Genomic DNA, 23,274 nt, shown 5'->3' with positions numbered 1-23,274 from the left:
CTTCCTAGTATACCAGTCCTCTTTCATATGAAGGCAGGAAGTGAACCCCTACTATTACAGGGAAGAACATTTGCCCTGAGCAAGGAAGAACCTTCTAGAATGAGAGCTGTGTAAAATTTTAAATGATTTGGGAAAGAGTGATTTTTCTGTCGGTGGTGTTTGAGGAACTCAGGATGGCCCCAAGTCAGGGAAATGACAGGGGTGGAGCGAGCTGCTTCAAACTGCCTGCTGACTCTGAGGTTCTGTAATCCTAAAGCAGGGGACTTGTCAGCCACCTGGAAACCTGCAGGTGTTAAAGGCTGTAGGGCAGGGTTTGCATTGCTCTTAAACTAAACCCCCCTCGGGTTATTATAAAGCCTCCCCACTGTAAGTGAAATGGGAAAAGAAGAGAATGAGAATGTTAGTTAAATAGTTTAATCAGAGCAGTTTTACAATTCTAAAATTAACAAGCAGACTTGTAATAAAAGAGCTCCAATGTTTGCAAAATGATCTTGCTTCCATTCTGAATCTCTTTTTTATTTGTAAAGATATGCATTACATTTAAAAGGACTCAAAATGGAGTAATTGATAATTATCATCCGTGTTTTTTGATGCAACTGATGAAATCCCTGAATGGATATTGCTTCAGCTTTGATATTAAAAAAATGGCCTGACAAGAAGTCCTTAATCAGCAACTGATCACAGGTGGCCAAAAGAAAGAGAAAAACCCAAAACTACTGTCAAGTTCATAATGTATCACATTGTTGGTGGATGACACTGGCTCCAAATATACAAGTAAGCCCACGACACTTTATTACTATGAATATAATTATCATGAAAGTTCTCTCACGTTGATCAACTTGCTTCTGGAGGTTTTCTTTGTTCTTTTAAACTTGCATAATAAACATGCAATGAATTATTTCTTTTGAAAGTGTATTTTTTTTTTTGCAGTCTTTTTGTTTTCATACAAAGATTTCATAAAGTTGCAGTGTTGCATCAGAGCATTACCAAAATAAGAGCAGGAGCACATGGGGAGGGTAAATGTGAATTTAGCGTATGAGAAGAGCTTCCTCTAGTCCTGAGACAGGCCACCCGTCTTTTTTTTTTTTTTAAAAGGTGCGCACAAACTGCTTTTCTTACCCTCCCCCACCAGAGAAAAGAAAAAAGAAAAAAAACCCACAAAATCAATCTAACTAAGGAAAGAAAAAAAATCGACATAAAGAAAATAAAGATGTTTTTTCATGCACATATCTTCTGCATAGCTCAACCCACATATAGTAAGGCACTATTTCCCTTCGTAACTGGTGTCCACGGCAATCTCTTAAGTGCTACAGTGCTCTGTGACCATCAGAGAGATCCTTTCAGGATGGTGAAATAAAGAGGCCGGATGAGTGTGGCTGTTATGCTTCTCTGTGACTGTCCCAAAGCTCAAGGGGACTTCCAGGAGTCTTGGAAGGAAATTGGTCTGTTGGCATTATGATCGAGAGTGTCTGAAACGGTGTTCTTTCCACAGTTCCTAGTTTGTCTGTGTAGGAGTTTAGGTTATTCTTCAGTCTTTATTCTCAAAGAAAATACAGAAGGTGGGGGGAAAAGCATGGTCAGGTCTTCAGAAACAGAGTTCACTGCTCCCAGAAAGAAGAGAATGCTGGCAATTCACAAATTCAGCAGGATGTTTCCAAGAGAGCAGAGACAGAGGGAGAGAGACTGAGACAGAAAGAATGAATGTGTATGTTTTGGTTTTCAGAGGTGATCTGAGTCTGAGTTTAATTTAGCTGGTCCTCATACTGTTTCCGGAAACAGTCCCCTGCTGGGAAAAATTCCCAGCACCTTTCTTGATACATCTTCCAGACATAAGATTCCTGGAAAAGTAAAGGAAATGTATTAACATCAGGTTTCCCCCAAATCTGGGCATCACCACAAAACAGAAGACAGAAAGAAATGCAAATTTGTTGCATGTATATATCTAGGTAACTGTGTAGTTATGCATAATTTACATGATTGGAAAAGCCCATATTCATTTAGAGAGTTCTTAACCATACCAGACCTCACTTCTATTAATAATCAGTCTTCATCTGGACCATAATCTAATTATGATTAAAAGAACTCTTAAAATCATATACCACAAATAATTTTTTAAAGACATTACTATTATTAATTGTATCCTTCAAATTCAAACTATTAACAACTGGAGGCAAATATCTGCAGAGGGAGAATTTCAAATACTTAAGGAGAACCTTAGACATTTCATACAAAATTCTTTTTAACTGACCCTAATAATGTGGGTTGAAGTTCATCTGAAATCATCTGCTGATTAAGCAATCAAAGACATTATACTTAGCAAACCCCAAACTCAGCATGTTGAGCTAATAAAAGCTTAAAATTTTTATGTGAACTTACAATTTTACCCTTTCTACAAAGGCGATTTTTGCACACTCGTCCAGGATAACAGGAATTTCTTTAGTAAAATACTACGACTAATATCTGAAAGTAATTCCAACTCTGTATTTCATGCACACACATGCCCACCATGTATGGATTCTCTGTCACTTCTTTCAGAAGATGGTGTGTGGTCACTGTTTACCTACCTGTCCTGTGTGCTCTGTTTCATCTTTGTTGATGAGATACATCAGAAAAAACCTACAGATACAAAGAGACTAATCAGAAATGGATGGAATGGAAATGTCAACATACACAGATACTTTTGAATGGGCTACAAGCTAACTCTTCACACTGTTGGGAGGCCAAAGAAATGGAACAAATGGCACAGCAAACAACAACAACAACAACAAAAACACGCCATGGGAACCAAAAACTTAAACTTTTTTAAAAGTATTTTTTCAGAGGAGCTAAAATGTGTGCATAGATCATGTTATTCCTCTTGAGAGCTGCTGTCTGCCACGCTTGGTGCCATATCCCACCTTCAAGGGTATCCATATTTATTCACTCAGGGGCCAGGAATCGCAGTCCCCACTTAGAAAACCAGGGATCAAAAAGTTTAAATAACTTGCCAAATGCCTCATGACTGTGAATTCCAAAGCCTGCTCCCCACCCCCTTTTGCTACAATGCTACTTTGCATCTCTTCTGTTTGATACTAAAACTGGGTTAGAAAGTAAGAATTCTGTTTTACCAAACTGCAGTTTGGGCTAGCTGTAAGCGATAGATTTCTATGTGTTTTTTTAAAAAATGCAGCTTTTGACTCTGTTAAAATATAGTGCCTAAAGAGATAATAGTGCCTCAAGAGATCTGTAGGTTCTCAGAAAAGAAAAATGGAGATTTATAGATCTCTAGGAAGCAGCTGGAGTCTTCCTATTTGAAATGGGAAGCATGGCCAATGCTCTCTGAGAGGCTAAGCATGTATTCCACTTATTTGAATTTTTCCATCTTTCCAATTCATGTTCTAGAAGGTATCATTCATATGAACAGCTACAAGTTCTTTTCTTAGGTGAACCTCTTCTTGGGGACAAGAGAACCACTAGCTGTGGGTCTTTCTCTCAAAGCCTGAGCCCAACTGTATAAAGAAAAGGAAGCCATAGTTCTCTTCCATTTCTGAGAGACAGGGAGAGGGTGAAAAGTCCAAGACAGGCACACTCACAGGTAATTGGCCAGATTGTGTTCCTGTAAAGTGTGAGTTTCAAAGCCATGTGGTACTGTGTCGAAGTAATCGTTGCCTATCCCACAGATAAAGCATTTGGTCTAGAAGACAAAGGGAAATATTAACATGTCAGATATCAAAAAGCAAAACAAAGGAACACACAACTCACCAATGGGGCAGCTGTTTCGTTTACTCAGTATTGTATCAGGTCATGAGGGAAGACTGTGCCAAGCACATGAGAATTAATGTAACTGTGGCCTCAACTGTATCTTGCTGGAGGCTTAAAGGACATAGGTACCAGCGACAAGTAACAGATGGAGAAAGAAGGGTCCATAATGATGGCGGTAAAGCTCTGTCTTTTCCTTATTTTCTTATTTCTTATTTTCCTTATTTTCTCTCCCCTAAGTGAGAATGCCCAAGACTTAGCAATCACTCTTATTCATGACATTGACTAAAATTAGGTAGGCAGGATTCAGTATGTCCTTGACTGAGACCACAAACTTGGTACCTACCTGAACAAAGTCTGATGAACCAGGGGAGAAAGGTACAGATGACTCACATTTGGGGAGGGCCAAATCAAATACCAGGCCGTGGGGTATTCAGTCCACGCCTGAGAGGGTCTGCCGTGTGCTAGGCACCGTGCTAGATACAGAATTAACCAGTGAACAGGTAGTGGAGGGTAACTTTCTACTCTAGAGATGGGATGCTGCTCCTTCTGCTCCCTGCTCGTTCGCACTGCATCTCTTAGAGCGGCACCTGCTTAGGTCTGCCGTCCACGGGACTGGCATGCAAGACCCCCCAAGAAGCAGGCTTTCTGTTTCATTATTAGAATTTTTTATGTATCAATTGGAGTGAATTTAATCATTGTGTCCTTGATGTGGCTCCAGATGCTCATCTTCCTGGCAAATTAGAAACTGTTTAATACCATTGAAGGCATGTTTACGATGCCTTAGATTTTAGGGCCTCAACTAGAGATGATAAGAGAATTTATTGAATTCTCTCTGCCTTATTGATCAATGACCGCAGACAGCGATAGGCCACATTCAGCAGTAGGTCTTTACCACACTCGATGGGCTCACAAGTAACAGCTCACCCATGGACCTGCCCTTCCTCTTTCCTACCTCTCATAGTTACTCTGGGTGTAACTGAGCCACCATCTGTCTGGTAGTTCACGCTGGAAATCTGGGAATCGTTCCTGCTTGCTCCAAACCCTTCGTCCTCTGCATCTTGCCAATTACCCACTTGTCACACCAACTCCAAAGTACTGTTTGAATCCGTCTGGCCCCCACATCTTTGATTTCTTCAGCAGGAGCCTCATAATCTCCTGCCGAAAAAATGCTCACAGCCTGCTTCTCTGCCCCTGATCTTCCCAGTTGCTAATGTACTCCCTATGTTTTAAACCATAGTAATCTTCGCAAAATGTAAACCCCCGTAACCTGCTTAAAACCCATTTCTGGTTTTCCACAGCCTCTAAATTCTATAAAGTTCTCCTCTGAGTTATTAGAAAGGGCTCAGGATAGGGCTCTGCAGTTGCCTGTTTACTTGTCAGTGAATCCATCATTTTGAATGGGTGGTTCTCCCTCTCTTTGAGGGGTTGATGGTGCCTTATTACTTTGCACACCCTGCAGCCCCACAGTTCCTGCCTAGCAAACTGGTCGGTGGTATGCACTGCCTGGATCGGAAGCAGGCTAAGGCAGTTCCCTGTTGCTTATGTCCTCCACCTACTTTCTCCCACATTTATGAATCTTGGATAAAGACAGTAGGGGAGACACGTGCCGGCAGCAACAAAGCCGAGCCAGCCACAGAAAGACTCACCTCCATGTCTTCTTTGACTTGCTCCTGTTGGTCTCTTAGTTCTCCAAAAGCATCAATAATTAAACCTAGTGTTCAATAAAAACACACTCTAATCTTTATCAACCACAGAAGAATAATTAAATTCACAGCCCCTTGGCTAATCCTTCCAAGGACAGGGAAAATGTACAGCCATGCCGGGAGAGGCTCAGAGTGTGGCACAAGTTGTGAGCACACACCCGATACTCCTCCCAAGGCAGCAGCCTTCTCTCTGGGGGCAGGAAAGTGGTTTCAAAATGAAGGGACAGAGCAGGAAAAGCCCTTTGTTACCTTGGCACATACAGAGGATAGGTTTCCTGCTACTTCACTGTGAGAAAGAGCACTTGTGATTTCCGGTTGGAAAGCGCCAAAAACTCCACTAATGAGATTTTCGAGTACCAATTTGGAAATCAAACATTACCTTATTAACTGAGGAACGTGCCTCAAATCACTCTTTTCATAAATTCCTGACAGATAAACTCACCAGTATGTTATTAACCGTGTCAGCCAGAAATTAACTGCCCTGCGCTGTTTTCCCTTAGACCCTTTTCCTTCTCAGACTCACAGGCTGCACCTCTTCCAGGGGCTTTATGAATTTGCTCTCTCATAAAACACATCATTGTTACACTCGATGAAGACAGAAAGGATGGATTATGAATCCTTTAAACTTGTTCGTGTATTTTACTGGAAAAAAAAATTACAGTACCGTTTTGTGCCTGTATGACCTGGAGAATAATATCATGTTCACAGACATTTAATTCAAGCCAGGATCAATGGATGAACAGAAAGAGGTAAGTAAGAGTGATTTTTCCGAGGGAGGAAAATACCACATTGCAAGCGTCCCTGGAGTGAAGGGAAGAACTGGGGGTCAGTATGGCATTCAGCTTTTAAGTGAGGGCTCTGGGTCCACCACACCCTGCCTGAGTTTGGATTCCAGCCCTGACACTTCTTAACTGTGTCCTCTGGCCAAGTTACTTACACTTGTTATGGCTCAGTTTCTGGAAATGTAAAAACCACCATTCTCACTGGGTGCATGAGGGTAGAGTTTCATACCTGTGGCAGGCATGTAACAGATACCCAACAATGGTAGCCTTAAGATTATTTAGGAAGCACAATCTTGCATTAGGTACTATCTGGATACTTATGTATAAATATCACTTCTTTTAAAAGAAAAAAACTTTTCAATAATCTACTGTAGCTTAGAGATTTATATAATTTGCATTTGAAAGATCCAAAGGAGTTACACTGCTCACCCACCCAACACTGTGTCAGTAAGTGGCAGGGCAGAGAGTCAAACTGAGGGAAGTGCTTCTTTTATCAGGTTATGGGAAAAGAGCCCCATACCCACCTCCCCCACACCCAGGGTCCCATGCTTCTTTGATTTTCCTTCTAAAGACTTTGAAAGAAGAAATCCTGAAAGGAAACATTCTATTTGGCTTTTGCAGAGAGCACTTGACGTTCCTATTTCACCTTAATGTTACTTAAACAACAGGGGGCTCAAATTCTGGATCCTCTGGTGCTTCAGTGAAGACAATGCTTACCTTGTATTATGGCCAAGAGAATGACAATCACAAAGAAGAAGAAGGTGATGTCAAAGATGATTCGATAGATCTCATATTCATCGCCTGCTGGGTCTTCGATTTCATCACCGATCCCTCCTCCAGCACGTACCCCGACATACATGTGGAACATATAGCACTAGAAAGGAGAGAAATGGTCACTGCTTGAGGAACACTGCAAAGCTAAGATTCTCCCTCTAGTTCCTAATCCTCACTCTGGAAATGGTGAGAATCTTTGCATTCTACATTGCCTCTTTTTGTTTCAGTATCTGTGATTATGACGCAAATAGTTGGCTCCTACACTCTGCTGCCTTTTAAACAAAACTCCGCACTGCACACTCTGCTTAGCACCTTCTGTCACACTTTGCGGAGAATGAAAAATACCTCACTAGCATCTGGCATAAGGTGATCCTATTAAGATCACATTAAAGTCCACAAAAGTCATGTTTTTAGCATAATAGACATAGGAAGGAGGAAGTAAATGTATAATCGGATGGAATCTCAGAAATTTAAACTAGAAAAAAACAAACTCCATAACCCTCACCATCTCCTCATCTGTTACGTATGGAATGTGATACTGAAATTTTTCTGCTCGAATGTGAATAATAATAAAGAGAGGAGAGGCAGGGAGGAAATCAGGTCATTGTTTAAGTGTGAAACATTAAAGCAACCAGTAATAAGTACAGCTTCAAGTGCCTGCTGCAGAACAGGTAGGGGTTTCTCAGCATCAGCCCCGTTGACATTCTGGACCAGATCACTCTTTGTGTGGGGTCTGTCCTATACATCATAGGATATTTTTTTTCATCGTGGGATATTTTGAAAGGATCTCTAGCCTCCACCCACTCAGTGCCAGTTGCACCCCATCCCGCAGATAACCAAAAGTGTCTGCAGACATTGCCAGGTGTCCCCTGGGGGGCAAAATCAGAACAGTTGAGAATCAGTGGCTGTAAGCATCCATGGTTGATCTTTATTCAGGATAAGTTCATATTCTCCATGTTGGGGCCTCAGATACAGTGACACTTAACCCCTCTCTGGTGATCAGTCATGGCTCCCAAACACCACCCTCCACCCTAACCATGCCCCTCAGATAAACTATCCCAGATTCTAGTTCTTGGTTTGCACATGTTCCTTACCTTGAAAAATCATTCCACATTCTTTTTTTTTTTTTCCAAAGATTTTATTTATTTATTTGACAGATCACAAGTAGGCAGAGAGAGAGAGTTAGAGAAGCAGGCTCCCTGCTGAGCAGTGAGCCTGATGTGGGGCTTAATCCCAGGACCCTGAGATCATGACCTGAGCCGAAGGCAGAGGCTTTAACCCACTGAGCGACCCAGGTGCCCCTCATTCTACATTCTTATGCATTCCTTTCATCCCTTCGACCCTCAGTGAATAACCCTTCCTCCATGAGACCTCCTGAAACTGTTCCAGACACTCTGATTTACCCAACTGATGTCACCCACCAGTGCAAGACACATTTACCCACTGTCTGCCATAATGAAGGGAGCAAAGGCCTTGAAAGTGTTCTCTTGGGGAGACATCACAATCCCCTGATTTTCTTCTACATTTCTGGCCATTCCTTCTCAGCCTCCTTGGCCACTTCTTCATCTCCCTGTCTTTTCATGAACCCATGCCCTAGCACTGGGTTCTCTGACCTCTGTTCTTTTAGGACACTTCCTAGGGGAATGTGCCCAGGTTCATACTTAAGTTCTCATCTCTGTGCTAATCACTTAAATACATTTCTGTTTACATCATGGGTCTCCTTCCTGAATTCCTTCCAGACTTGTATCTCCAATTCACCTAGTTTTGGTGCTTTATGATCTCTCTCACTCAACTAGGGTTGGCTTCATTACAAGAACTATTTTGGTTACTGCTCTATTATCAGTTTCTAGAAGAAGGTCCAGCACATGATAGGAACTTAAAAATCACTTGTGGGATGAACCAGGAGTGAAAAATCATGACTGATCAGTGTTCTCATGGAGATTTCACTGACTCAAACTATAAACCTCAGATTCTCAGATCACCTTAAAAAGCACAAAGTGCAGTCATAGAACTGGCAGCAAGGGGACACCACAATATTCAACTCAATAATTCAATGAACAAAATTTTTAAAAAACTGGGTCACTCAGAAAGGAAGTTTGTCAGTCTGACACACAACAAACAGAGTGTATCATAAGGCAGCTCTACACCCACTCCTACCCCCTGCCAACCCAGAACTGTTCTGGAGCTCAGGTATGGGGCTGCTCTTGCAGAGAGGCCTGGAAAGTCAATCTTTAGAGCCCAATGAGACCAGTGGTGTCTAAACTAAACTACACATCTGGGTCACCTACAGGCATAAACACTGGGAATTCCTGGTACCCCCTACTGAACTAAACTCGAAGTAAAATTTTGAAGACCGTCTCTTAAAAAAATATCCCTCGGGACATTGCATTAATTTCCAGTAACTGTCTAAAACAGTACTTGAAACTCAGGAACAGTGGATCTATAGGAAGAGAAAATTTTATTTTCACTATATACTCTTGCATACTGTTAGGATTATTTTTACCATAAGCATTTTTATTAAGAAAAAAGATCAGGCTGTGTATTTTTCTCTAAATCTGTCTTCATATGCGCTTAGTTGTGGGCATGGGAAATAATTATTGTAGCTGCCTACTCTTTACTTAATGAACTAACATAGACCATCCTTTCCTGGCTTCACCATACTTAGCCAGGTATGTAACTCCTCTGTGGGCTGGAGACTCAGTTCTGACACTCTGCCTGGCTCTGGTCTAGCAATTCTCCATATCCAGTTCTGGCCCTTTGGCTCCCACACTCCTGCTATACACATATTGGGCCAACAGTGTAACACTGCAATTCCCCATCCAGGTTCTGGAATGTCCTAGCTCTCCAAGTGCTGCTTCTTTGACAAGTAGGGGATAAAGATCATCTAGCTCCTTCCTTTTGCTTAATCTTGCTAACCAAGACTTTGGATTATAATTTGGCTTCCAGCATAGAGTTTGTATTGACTTGTGGCACAAACTCTTAACAAGTAGGATGTTGGTATTCTGACTCATACTTCTGACTCTTAGGAGCCTGGTTAATTTGAGTCTGTCCTCAAATGAACGATTCATTTTTATTTTCTAGACATGCACAGCTGGAGACAAGACCATGGAATGACGCTAAATTACCAAAGTAAGTGTCTACTATTTACTATTCTCAGATTTTCAGATCTCATTCATCTAGCCTCTCCCAGCAATAGCCCTCTCTCTCTGCTCGCCTTCATTCTGTGACAACTTTGGTGCCAGAAAAAGCATTCACCAGCAATAAAGACTTATGGCCATGCTGAAAAGATAAGTAGTCTTAGGGATTTAATTATTTAGACTTAATAAGATAGTACATTTTAAAGGAATACAATGCATGGTTCACTTGTGGAATTTTTGATACTGATTTTACCAACCTTAACCTTCATTGCCTGCTGAAATAGCAGGTAGATGGCTGCTAGGGTAGACTGTGAGATAGTGTGGTAAACACCTGGAAACATGGGGTGATCAGGCTTTTAGTTGTCAGGTTCTCATTCTGCTTCTGAATACAGGAAACCTCTTGTTCAGCTTTTTTCATAAAATCAGCTCAAACCTGATCATCAGAGCTGGAGAATGGGAAGTTATTCCAGGAGACAAACAGATATACTTTGTTCAGAGAATCTGAGTCACAAGGAAGGAGGGTGCCTGGCACTACAAACACTGGACACAGTTGTTAATTCTCAAGATTTTATGGCTTCTGTCACCAGTCACTCATCTCAGTGGCTTCATTCCGGGGTTAAGCACTGTTTGCAACAGCTGTAGGAAACACAGGAGAAACAGTTCCTGGTGGATTGGTGAAGATCTTTATAAGATCTTTATGCTGATCCAAAAAATGGGGGTCGAGGGGAGGCCACGGGAGAAATAGAGATAGAGACCAAGATTACTTTTGGGGGGAGTAAAATAAGTGATTCAGAATAGTGGCACCCAGGTGGCTCAGTCGGTTAAGCACCTAACTCCAGATTTTGGCTCAGGTCATGATCTTAGGGTCCTGGGATTAAGCCCCATGTAGGACTCCCCATTCAAGCTGGGAGGTCTTTGTCTCCCTCTGTCCCTCCCCTGACTCCCTCTGCTTGCTAGCATGCTCTCATTCTCTAAAATGAATAAATAAATTTTAAAAAACAAAAAAACCTAAGCTGGTTACTTACCTAGGAGTGACTCCTTATCTCAACCACCTGGAAAGTTTTTTGGTTTTTTTTTTTGGTTTGGTTGGTTGGTTTTTCCCCCCAAATACACAGGTCTTGACAACTCCCTTACAATATCTGATTCAGGGGATTTGGGGTCTTTCCACAGACCTATGGATTCATAAAGAGCTGCCCTGGTCAATCCTGTGTGCCTTGGAAGTTGAGAACCACCCCTTTGGAGATGAATGTCTTTATATCAAGCAAGTCTCCCTGGCTATCTAGCTAAAATCATCTCTCTGCCCAGGACTCTGGAACTTTGGATCATTTTTTACTTTTTCCTCTTACATTCTTGGAGAGGAGGTTCAAATTCTCTCGGGATACTGCTGGCTTAATTAGATTTTCAGGCTCAAAACACCAGGCATGGCCGTGCCTTTTTCCCCTGGTGAGTTGTGGGTACTTACTGCAGGGTATGGGTAATATAGAGAGCACAAATGAATATCGCCCTGACATATGTTTGTTGAGGCGGTTCCTAAAGGTGGGAGGAGCAACAGTCAGCAAGGGTAAACTTTTGTAGCTTTTAAAAGTAATTAAAGAACATTACTCCTGGTTCTGTATATTAGGGACGTTAGGCCTGTAGACATGGGAGAAAGTAGGTCATGAATGAAAACTTTTGCATGCTAAAGGAAAACCAATTCCCATTACTATATGGTCTACTTGGGCTCTTATTCGCTTCATTCTGGACCTTTTGCAAACCCCAGTGTCTCAGGTAAAAATTGAAAATGGGGTGGGCCCAAGTGGAACATAAATCAGTATTTTTTTTTTTTAAAGATTTTATTTATTTATTTGACAGAGAAAGATCACAAGTAGGCAGAGAGGCAGGCAGAGAGAGAGAGAGGAGGAGGAAGCAGGCTCCCTGCTGAGCAGAGAGCCCGATGCGGGACTCGATCCCAGGACCCTGAGATCATGACTGAGCCGAAGGCAGCGGCTTAACCCACTGAGCCACCCAGGCGCCCGGAACATAAATCAGTATTTAAACTAAGTTATCTGCACTAAATGTGAAACTTACTCTGTGGAGGTTTGCTGAAAGTCAAATAAGCTCATATTATCTCTGTTGGAATTTGTTAACAAAAAGATAACTAAACTGGTAGTTAATTGTCTTTCTCAAAGTTTTCATGGGTAATTGTTAAGATAGCTTTTGAAGTCTTCAGTAACCTGAAACTTTAGTTTTGCTTGGATGACAAATGAAATTAAATTTGTTGGACATCTAGGTCTTTTTGAAATGGGATAAAATGCTAAAGCATTGATTACTGGACATAGTTTTGTGCTTTTGATTTACTGCAAAGAACTAAAGATATTTAAATCTGTTGGTAAACATGTTTTGTGCTTAAATGATTGACAAATTTGTCATCTAAAGAATTATGGTGTAACAGTTTACAATTGGTTACTCCTTAGTCTTCACTGGAGATTAAGGTTTCTAAAGAGTGCAAAATTCTGCTAACTGTAACTAAGACTGATGGAAATAAGGGAATCAACTCTGCGGAAAAGTTGGAGATATGTAAGAAAGATAAGGGGGGAGGGTGCCTGGGTGGCTCAGTGGGTTAAAGCCTCTGCCTTCAGCTCAGGTCATGATCCCAGGATCCTGGGATTGAGCCCCGCGTTGGGCTCTCTGCTCTGCAGGGAGCCTGCTTCCTGCCGCTATCTCTCTGCCTGTCTCTCTGCCTACTTGTCATCTCTCTCTCTCTCAAAAATAAAAAGAAAAGAAAGATAAGGAATGGGAATGCATTTTTGTTGACCATAAAAGAAGGTAATTTTGTCCTAAATGAGATGGTTGTTTGGAAAGAAATGGCTTGGGACAAAATCTGAATGCAAAGGAAAGTTGTAGAAGGTTTGCAAAGGGAAATCTTTGGAAATGAATTTTAGGTGTGTTCAGGATGGACTAAGATTGAAATGAATGAATTTTAAAGACACTGGTATAGGATTGAAAGTTGGCTTTCACTCTGTTCAAAAAGACAAAGTATTCTCAATTGTTGTTCTGCTCTTGATAAGAAAATTCTGCAAATAGTTTTTTCTCTCCTTCCTGCCTAGAAAAACCAGTTTCTGTGTCTTACCTTTATCAGGTTTTAAGGTCCCTGAACTATTTGGGCATGTGCTTTAAAACCTCCTAAGGTTTTTTAACAAACTTCCCCAAGATTTAAATCATGAACAAAGTCTTAATAACTAATTAGGCTTGCTTGTTTGGTATGTAATGTTCTAGTTCTGGCTATTAAAGTGTTATGTGGGGGCGCCTGGGTGGCTCAGTGGGTTAAGCCGCTGCCTTCGGCTCGGGTCATGATCTCAGGGTCCTGGGATGGAGTCCCGCATCGGGCTCTCTGCTCAGCAGGGAGCCTGCTTCCTCCTCTCTCTCTGCCTGCCTCTCTGCCTACTTGTGATCTCTCTCTGTCAAATAAATAAATAAAATCTTTAAAAAAAAAAGTGTTATGTGTCACAGAATTAGACTTTCCTTGTCTAATTATATCATAGTGAACTCTCCTATCAGATCATTAACAATGTCCATTTCTGAGGGTTTTTTTTTGTTGTTTATAGTAGTTCTGACTCTCTGATAAAATGAGTTTCATTTCAAGGAGAGTTCCATGAAGGACTTTTATGACAATACAGATATTCAGTATCTCTAAGATCAGAACTGAAATATTTCCAGAGCTAACTAAAGCTGCATTCAAGCTAAACCAGAATTACTAACATGGGACTAAATAAAAAGTTTATAGTGTTGTGACTCTTGTTTGAAACGTTGCTGGTTCTCTAATGTTTGCTCTTCCAGACTAAGGAAACTTTTTCTTAAGATACCTGTGCTTGTAGAAGTGTAAAAATACTCATTTGTAAACAAATCAAAGCATTCAACCTTTCTCTCTACCCATGCCCTCAAATTCAAAGGTCTCAGTAAGTATTCTTTCTTCCATGATAATCCTGGTCATTTGCATAAATTCAGTAAGAATCTGTTCCTATAACAGGACACCATTGGAAACATGGGTCATTTTACCAAGGCTTTGACTGGAATGTCATATTTGAGAAAGATATGCACAGACTCAGCTATGACCCGACAATTTTAAGGAATTAAGCTTGGCTTTATGAAACCTGGAGCCACAAAGCCCCTAGGAACTGCTGGCCTGATACCTTGCTTTCATGTTCCCAGCAGCCTCACCAAGTGAGTAAAGAATGTCACTTCCTTGCAGGTGCAGGGACCTCAGGAAGAGGAATTCCACCCAAATCCACAGGTACAGCAGGCATGTCTGATAGCAAATACTTGACTTGGCTTCAGGCCTAGAGCTACTAAAAGTTCAACCTAGAGATTCCTCATAAAGTTCTAGCAAAGCAGATTCTAAAAGATCTGTATGATAACTAACTATTCTTGCTGAGTTTATGTAAATAATTAGGCCTAGGTTGTTAAAACTGGACTTGTTTTTTTCAAATAAACTAGTCCTAATTTGGCTATCTTTGAAAATGAGGGCTATTTAAGAGAAAAAAGTTATTTAAAAAGCACCTTTGTGGATGTTAAATTCTAGATTTGATTGTCTTTAAATTTTGTAGTTTACCTAAGCTAGACAACTGGAGGTAAGCTTCACAGAAATTACAGTAACTCCTGTATAGACGATCTTCTACTTATTATTCTCTAGGGATAATAACAGGACCCCATGGACACATAATTATTTAAACAGCTGGAAAATGGGATTAATTCCCCAACAATTGTGTAACTCAACTAGCACCCTGACCAATTCTGTGTGGTGTGGATAATGAAATTATTCCCTAAAAGCCAGAGCATATCCCACTCCACAGGATTAACTATGGACTTGTGAGATAATGGATGGCCCAACTTCCTTTATGATTGGATTGGATGATGCACTTGGGGATAGCCTTATCTCCTGAGACAAGCTTTCTCCTACTTGCCACTGATCCTTTGTAATTAGAATATTAACGTTTTACCTCAAAGAAAGAGGTCTTGATGGTATTATTCCTTAGTCATATTTATCCTAGAAGCCACCTCTTTTGAGGTACAGTTGCAAACAAAGGCTTTAGCTAAGCATAAAACAGCCCTCCTGGTAAAAGGAGCCTCAAAGCTCACTATGGGACAGTCCCTGACTATAATGACTTCACGTGGGCAGATGATCCTGACCACACACAAAGACACTTTTTTTTTTTTTCTCCACAGAGACACTTCTTTACTGTCAGTGTTGGATTCGGCTGCCTCCATCTTCTGTAACTTCCTTAAACAGTCCCCAACTGACCAATGTTGACCCAAGTAGGTAGGGACAACTGTATGCCCTATTCAGCAGGAAGAAGTTACAGAAGATGAGACCTTCCACCTTCAAGAACCTTAAAGATTTAAGGTCAAAAAAATTGTTCAGGGGGAACAAAAGACAAAAGTCTGTATTATGGTTCTACGTCAAAAATCATCCACTACCCGTCTCTCAGCACAGAAATCAGAACTAAGGACAATGATTACACCTTAATAAGTAAGTAGAGAAAGAAAAAAAGAAAGGAAAGGAGAGAGGAAGGAACAGGGGGGTGGTGGGGGAGCCAGCCAAATCTGAAGCATCAACTAGTCTGAAAAACTGCAGCTATAGCGCCACCTGCTGTTAGGTTTGAAACACTGGCAGGTGATCAAGGACCCTGAGAAAACCTAAAATGTTCCTACAATTCCTTACGAAAAAACCAGAAATAACAAAGGCAGTGGAAGCTTAGCATGATGCCCAGAAAGTAGGGCATGAGTGAAGAAAACCTATCTCAAGGCAACAATAGTAGTTCTCCCTTGTGAAGACTAAATGCTAGAGGTGGATGTAAAGGAAGGATTCTCCTTTGAGAAGCACATGAAAGAAATCAAACCTGACCACCTCCTACTCCATCCTTCAGCCTTGCTGCCTGCTTGGTTGTGCTAAGCTGTGACTTGTGATGAGCACTACCATCAGTGATCAGTTACATCTTACATGTTGGCTTGTTCACACCTCGCAGCAGGAGTATCAGTAAGAGATTAAAAGGTGTTTTGAGGGGCGCCTGGGTGGTTCAGTGGGTTAAGCCGCTGCCTTCGGCTCGGGTCATGATCTCAGGGTCCTGGGATCGAGTCCCGCATCAGGCTCTCTGCTCAGCAGGGAGCCTGCTTCCCTCTCTCTCTCTCTCTGCCTGCCTCTCCATCTACTTGTGATTTCTCTCTGTCAAATAAATACACAAAATCTTTAAAAAAAAAAAAATTAAAAAAAAAAAGGTGTTTTGAGACCTAACACTACAAGGGAAATCTAGGTCATGTGGCCTCTGGTGCAATAGTTCTTAAGCACCATGAGCTAGATAGGAGCATGTGCAAAGCCACACAGCCTCTTGTTCTGGATGGTCCACTCAACAGCCACACAGTTATGACTGAGCTGTTTATATCATGGCATTGAGTTGTCTTTTGCAAGAACAAACATCTAAGAGGTATCCTTGTGGTGCCCCCAACCTCACCCCAGCCAAAGGCAAGACAGAAAGCTTTAGAGATACAAACATGCACAACAGAGCTGCTTGTAGGTAGTCTCACTTGTACGGGCAGAAACCCCTTCAACCGAGCAAAATCCAGGCTCAGTCCTGAGCCCATAGTTGAAAACATCAAGAAGCCTTATTTCTCTACTTTCTCTATACTTGCCCCATGCAATTGGTAAAGGCAGTTAGTTGTCTTCCTAACCCACCTCTTGTTCAAAGCACGTCTGGAGTCTTCTCATAATAAGTACATTGGCAAAATTCACAAAAGCAGTAGAAACACATACTGAGAGTGATATTCAAAATGTAGTCATCCAAGGATACCGTTAGGATAACTGAACAGTCAAATCTGACTCATGACATGAGAAGGAGAGACTAGGATATTACAGGGGGCCTGCTGTGGTAGGAGGTAGGGGGATGAAGGCTACACTGTTTCTACTCCCTAAGACAGGTCACTCAATACTACTTCCTGAAGTCATCCCACCTTTCCAGCATTCTTCAGCAATGCATAAGGACCATACCCTCTGAGAATGAATGACCTTAGTAAACCTTCTGACCTAAGGAGCATGGATTTTGAGATTTAACCACTGGGGACAGGGTGGGAGAGGGTTCTCCTGGCAGAGAAATGAATCTCCCTGGAGTCCATGGAGACACAGAGGCCTGCTGTTAGTACTTACTCAGTTTCTCCTGTGCCTTGTTGCCTCCTCCAGACATCAGGTCCCCTCCCTGCCTCTAGCCAGCTTCTATCCCTAGTCTTCAGGGTCATCAGGTAGAGAAGCAAAGTGGATATTAAAAGCAGCTTCCAGAAGAGGAGGCAAAGGATCTCTAAAGTACTTCCTTACTGATTGTAAAGTATTGAACGTTAGTGACTCTGGTGGGTGTTATGCTACCAGTGACCAGTCTCTTACTATTTAAGTTTATTTGCTCCCTAATCTAGTCCTGCTCCCTGTAGGAACCCTTGTTAACCGTTTCGTATGTATCCTTCCTGTGTCCATATTGTAGCATATCTAATATGTACATTCTAGCGTGTGTGTAGGGTGTATACACAATTAGGATTTTATGATACTACTGAAGATCCGCTCCCCCTCCACTTAAAAGCAATTTGTATGCCTTTGTATATCAACATGTAGAGTTCTATCTTACTTTTATTTTTTATTTTTTTCCATCTTATTATTAAATAGCTACCTACTTTCCTGTTGTATGGATTTGCCATAAATGACTTAATCAGGACTCTATTGATAATTGTGGTAGCAGCAAGTATCCTTGGACATAAAGGAGCATATTCGTAAATAAACATTTACATCACTACTAGTAGTAGAACTGACAAGGAAAAGGGTAAGTACAATTAAAAATGTGAGAATGACCTTGAAAAAATTCTCTAAAATCATTGTGTTGATTTAAATTCCCAACAAGTGTTAATGAAAGTGCCAGTTTTCCCATCAATATCACAACTGTGGGTATTAACAGACTTTAATATTTTGCAAACCTGATAGGTAAAAAGGGGCAGCCAGTTGTTCTGATTCACACTTCTTTAATTACAATAGAGGGTAAGCATTTTCCCAATTTATAAGCTGATTGAATTTTACCATGAATTGTCTAGACATAGTCTGTTCATTTTTCTATTGGCTTATTTCCTAGTGATGTAATAAGGACTCAGTAAATTAAGGACACTGGCCCTTTGTTATAGTGTTGAGTATATTTTTCTCAGTGTCTCATTTGTCTTTAATATTTTGCTTATAGTTTATCCTTTTTAAAGTAAGTTTTTAGGCTTCCATGCATCTCAGGGTTTATGTCATACTCAGAAATACCATTTCCCACTTAAAAATTGTTGTTATTATTTCAAAAGTCAAATTCTAACTTTTTTTGCATTAAAATATTTGTTCTGTTCAGATTTTTTTTTTAAAGAACTAGGCTGATACCAATTTTTATCAAAATTTCCTCAAAAGCACATCCATAGTACCAACACCATTTATTGAATTCTTCAGTCATGATTTCAAAAGCCACTTTTACCATATTTTTAATCTCCCAAGTGTACTGAATGTATTTCTAGACTCTATCCTGCCCCATGGATTTATCATAGTTTTTGTAGTATTAGTACTCTCTCACTATTCTTTTGGGATGTTTATTTTTTCTAGAGTAATTTTACCAGTTTGTTAGTCTCTTACCTCACTAACCCCATTTATGTATCTATTTTGATATGATGTCATTGAAGAATTCGCCTCCTTTCAGCTAGAGGTACGTATTTCCAATCTAAGATCTCATGTTGGATAGCTTCTGATTTGCCATTTTCAGAGGGGTGGGTTACGGAACAGTGACAGACCAATATGAAAACTTTCACATCCACTGATTTTAAAATCAAGACTAAAAAGATAATTTAAGCCAGGATACTGAATATAAAAGCAAAAACCAACAGTTCTATTAAGAGATGTATTTTTGGACTTCAGTGATGTCAGTTAATACCATTAAAGTGAACAAGTCACTAAGGCTTCAAAATAGTCTCCAAGGAAAAAATATTACCTGCTGTCCTGGACTCTGTGAACCAGTAAGCTAAAGTGCTGATAGTGAGCCTCCCAGTTCTAAGTTCTTTATGTAGGAAATCTCCTCATTATCAGGTTGCTGCAGCTGATGTGCAGAAATGGTCCTTTTTGTTCCATAAAAAATCGAAAACAGTTGTTTGTTTGCCACACAACTTTTTACTGTGCGTGCTGTTTTCTCTTCCACATGGCTGAAGAATAACTACACTGACCACTCAGACTGAAGGAGGAGGAGAATGTTTTCATTCATATGAGATCAAGTGTATGAACTTACCGTTAGCATATCATCGCATTTCATATCGGGGGTATCACCGTCTTCACTTTTATTGTAGAATTTTCGGAAAAAATTGAATGCCACAACAGTATATAGGTATACAACAACAGCTAATAAGCCAACAGTTAATACAAGCTGGAAAGCAAGGTGACAGTGAACATGTATTAGAAAATAAGACATATATGCCTGGCATATTTGACATCAGTGTGGGAAGAAAGCATTCTATGAGCACATAGTTGGATCTATGGACTGGAAAGTAATGGCATCCATACCTTACTCCATACCTTTCTTATCCCCCACCCAGGGAGGATTTATTTTCATATTCTCTTTATTTTATCAAGTTTTCAGACTATTTCATGCAAAAATTGCCTACTTAATTGGCTAGTAAATGCATACTACAGCTGGAATAGGAATAAACTCTGATTTACTTTCATGTCCAAGTTGATCAGAGTATGTATATGTTGAAAACATGACTTTCACCAGGTTGGTGAAAATATGTTTCTGGTTTTAGCTCAGAAATTCTAAACACAACAAAATGCATTCTTTTTCTGTCTATTTCCTCTGATTACAGCGAATCCCTATGTTGTGCCCTGTGGCAGCACATCTTAAGTCATTCAAAAATCACGTTAAAATTATCTGGAGAGATGGGACGCCTGGGTGGCTCAGTTGGTTAAGCAGCTGCCTTCGGCTCAGGTCATGATCCCAGCGTCCTGGGATCGAGTCCCACATCGGGCTCCTTGCTCGGCAGGGAGCCTGCTTCTCCCTCTGCCTCTGCCTGCCATTCTGTCTGCCTGTGCTCGCTCTCTCCCCCCCCCTCTCTCTGATAAATAAATAAAATCTTAAAAAAAAAAATTATCTGGAGAGAACATGTTATCTGAATAGAGGGCTTAATTCACTTCTACAAATTAAGTACAATGTCACTGTAAATTTCTGCATGTTTTACCTGTAAGGACTACGAAGCTCTCTAGATTGCTGCAAATGAAAAACTGATAGCTCAAAAGGAAAAAGGAATAATCACAGCAGAATTTTAGAAGTTAATTGAAACTAGTGCCAGAACTTTTGTGTGAAAATATACAATAGATTCAGCATCTTCAGTTTTTTAAATATATGAGGAACTCAATACTCTAAGTGAATAAGCATAATATACTTTTTTGCTAAAGTCATACATTCAGAAACTAAAGTGACATGTAAGAACAATGTGTTGAAATTTGGGAAACTAAAGATCATGAAAATTTAACTGTGAATCATGTGAAATTAACAGTGGACATGGTTCAAGTTTTTTGCAGGGGCACTGATTTAAAAATGTGCTGGATTATAAAATTTGGGGAGAGGACTCTGTTAAGTCAAATAACTGACATAAAATGTGTTACCTCCCAGTGGATACTTGATAGAGAATGAATCAGTTAATACATGCTTCTACAGTAAAATGACATTACAGTTGGACTCCATTAAAACATAAATTGATAATCTGGAACTAAACCATTGTTAGGTAAGTACTCTAGGTATGACCCTGTCAAGTATGAAACATTATTATTTTTTCTACCCAATTTAAAAGTGGAGAAAAGAATACCTAGATAGCCACTTTTGAAATAGTACGTTAAAATAAGACCGTGGCATCTCGTGTTTTATTACTGTTAGAACTAGTGGCTCTGGATGCTATGACATATTTTGGTTCCCTCTGGTATCAAACGGAGTAAATACTGTATTGGGGGAAAATGAACTATTTCCTGGGGTGTTTTGTATGTGTCGGGGCCTGTGCTAACACCCCATAAAAACACATTTATGTTTTTATTTAATTTTCCCCCAAACTCTAAAAGGCAGGTACTTTTATTGTATTCATTTTACAAAATGAGTAGTTTTTAAAATGTTAAGTAAGTTAGTTATCCAAGGTTACTCAGCGACTCAGTCAAGCCCAGACTTGAATGTGGGTTTAGGGGGACTCTAAATAACTCTCATGGTTTATAAAAGAAAAGTACAGATCCTCCATTCACAAAAATCTATACGTTGCCATTGGAGGTTGGGTTTATTTAGGTTAGTATATTTGTTGGGTTTTTTTGTTTTTGTAGGAGGGAAAAAAGATCAACTTTTACCTGCTTGCCATTGTGAGTTACCGATGACAAAATGGTTCTTAGCGTCTTAAATCCCATAGCAATGTCGAGAAGATGAGCAGCAAAAAAAAAGTTATTATAGTGTCCAAGAACGGACATAGTCATATACCAGGCCAAGTAGAGGAAGGACTGAGAAGACAAAACAGGAGGGAAGCATATTTAGAAGATAGAATGAGTGACTATTATCAAAAGCTACTCTGATTTCATTCCACTATAATCACTTCGTTTACTCCCTTCTTAGTCCATACATTTATATCATTCTAATTAGTTATATCAGTTTGTGTATTTTATTATCCTTTAGTTTGTTCTGAGAGATTCAATGTCCCTTCTCTCCTTTATAGAAGAGATCATGTTCTTGAGAATTTTCCCACAGAGAAAGTTTTATTGACTTAATATTTGATAGCAAGGGATCTCCACCTATGCACTACTGATAGTTTACACTGGGTAATTCTTTATTGTGGAGACTGTCCAGGGCATTGTAGGATGGTTAGTAACAACCCTGGTCTCTACCCATCAGATGCCAGTAGCAGCTCCTCCATAGCTATGGCCACTAAAGATGTCCCCGGACATTGCCAAATATCACTTTGGAGGACAAAACTGCCCCTGCTGGGACCCCAGGCTCTAAAGTTAACCAAAGAACCAACCAACTTCCCTTCTCTCTATTTTTCATTTACTTAACTAAATCAGTATTTGTTGAAACCTACTAGTTAGATTATATATGATGTCTTTTTTTTCTATTAACATATAATGTTGTTATTTGCCCCAGGGGTACAGGTCTGTGAATTATCAGGCTTACACACTTCACAGCACCCACCATATCACATACTCTCCCCAGTGTCCATCACTAAGCCACCCGATCCCTAGCCCCTCACCCACCCAGCAACCCTCAATTTGTTTTGTGAGATTAAGAGTGTCTTACGGTTTGTCTCCCTCCTGATCCCATCTCGTTTCATTTTTTTCCCTCCCTAACCCCCAGGATACCCCACCCTCTCTCTCAAATTCCTCAGATCATATGATAATTGTCTTTTTCTGATTGACTTATTTCTGCTTAGCATAATACCCTCTAGTTTCATCCACATCATTGCAAATGGCAAGATTTCGTTTCTTTTGATGGCTGCATAGTATTCCATTGTGTATATATACCACATCTTTATCCATTCATCCGTTGATGGACATATAGATTCTTTCCATAGTTTGGCTATTGTGGACATTCCTGCTGTAAACACTTGGGTGCACGTGCCCCTTCGAATCACTACATTTGTATCTTTAGGGTAAATACCCAGTAGAGCGATTGCTGGGTTGTAGAATAGCTCTATTTTCAACTTTTTGAGGAACCTCCATACTGTTTTCTAGAGTGAATGCACCAGCTTACATTCCCAACAACAGTGTAGGAGGTTCCCCTTTCTTGGCAGCCTCACCAACATCTGTCATTTCTTGACTTGTTAATTTTAGCCGTTCCGACTGTTGTGAGGTGGTATCTCACTTTGGTTTTGATTTGTATTTCCTTGATGCCAAGTGATGTTGAGCACTTTTTCATGTGTCTGTTGACAATTTAGATGTCATCTTTGGAGAAATGTTCATGTATTCTGCCCTTTTCTTAGTTGGATGATATGTTCTTTGGGTGTTGAGTTTGATAAGTTCTTTATTGTTTTTGGATACTAGCCCTTTCTCTGATGGGTCATTTGCAAACATCCTCTCCAATTCTGTCAGTTTTCTTTTGGTTT

The 23,274-nt window shown here is 40.3% G+C and overlaps 1 protein-coding gene across 6 annotated transcripts in view; it reads right to left on the bottom strand.

Moving 5' to 3' along the window:
• Nucleotides 1-398: 398 nt before the first annotated feature.
• Nucleotides 399-23,274, bottom strand: part of RYR2 (ryanodine receptor 2) — a 535,490-nt gene continuing 512,614 nt past the window's right edge. For 5 of the 6 annotated variants that reach the window (XM_044239419.1, XM_044239420.1, XM_044239421.1 and 2 more), the window contains 7 exons: nucleotides 21,533-21,679; nucleotides 19,443-19,577; nucleotides 6,944-7,100; nucleotides 5,388-5,452; nucleotides 3,573-3,673; nucleotides 2,565-2,616; nucleotides 399-1,838 (listed from right to left, as the gene is read on the bottom strand). In XM_044239419.1, coding sequence (XP_044095354.1) covers nucleotides 1,743-1,838; nucleotides 2,565-2,616; nucleotides 3,573-3,673; nucleotides 5,388-5,452; nucleotides 6,944-7,100; nucleotides 19,443-19,577; nucleotides 21,533-21,679 — 753 coding nt within the window. In that variant the 3' untranslated portion in view covers nucleotides 399-1,742. Of the gene's footprint in view, nucleotides 1,839-2,564; nucleotides 2,617-3,572; nucleotides 3,674-5,387; nucleotides 5,453-6,943; nucleotides 7,101-19,442; nucleotides 19,578-21,532; nucleotides 21,680-23,274 lie in introns of those variants that run through there. The other variant, XM_044239418.1, reaches the window with a different exon arrangement.

This window comes from Neovison vison, chromosome 2 (genome assembly GCF_020171115.1).
Source record: "Neovison vison isolate M4711 chromosome 2, ASM_NN_V1, whole genome shotgun sequence".
NCBI lineage: Eukaryota > Metazoa > Chordata > Mammalia > Carnivora > Mustelidae > Neogale > Neogale vison.
Note: the sequence above shows the minus strand (reverse complement) of the source record. Positions and strands in the feature narration are given on the sequence as shown.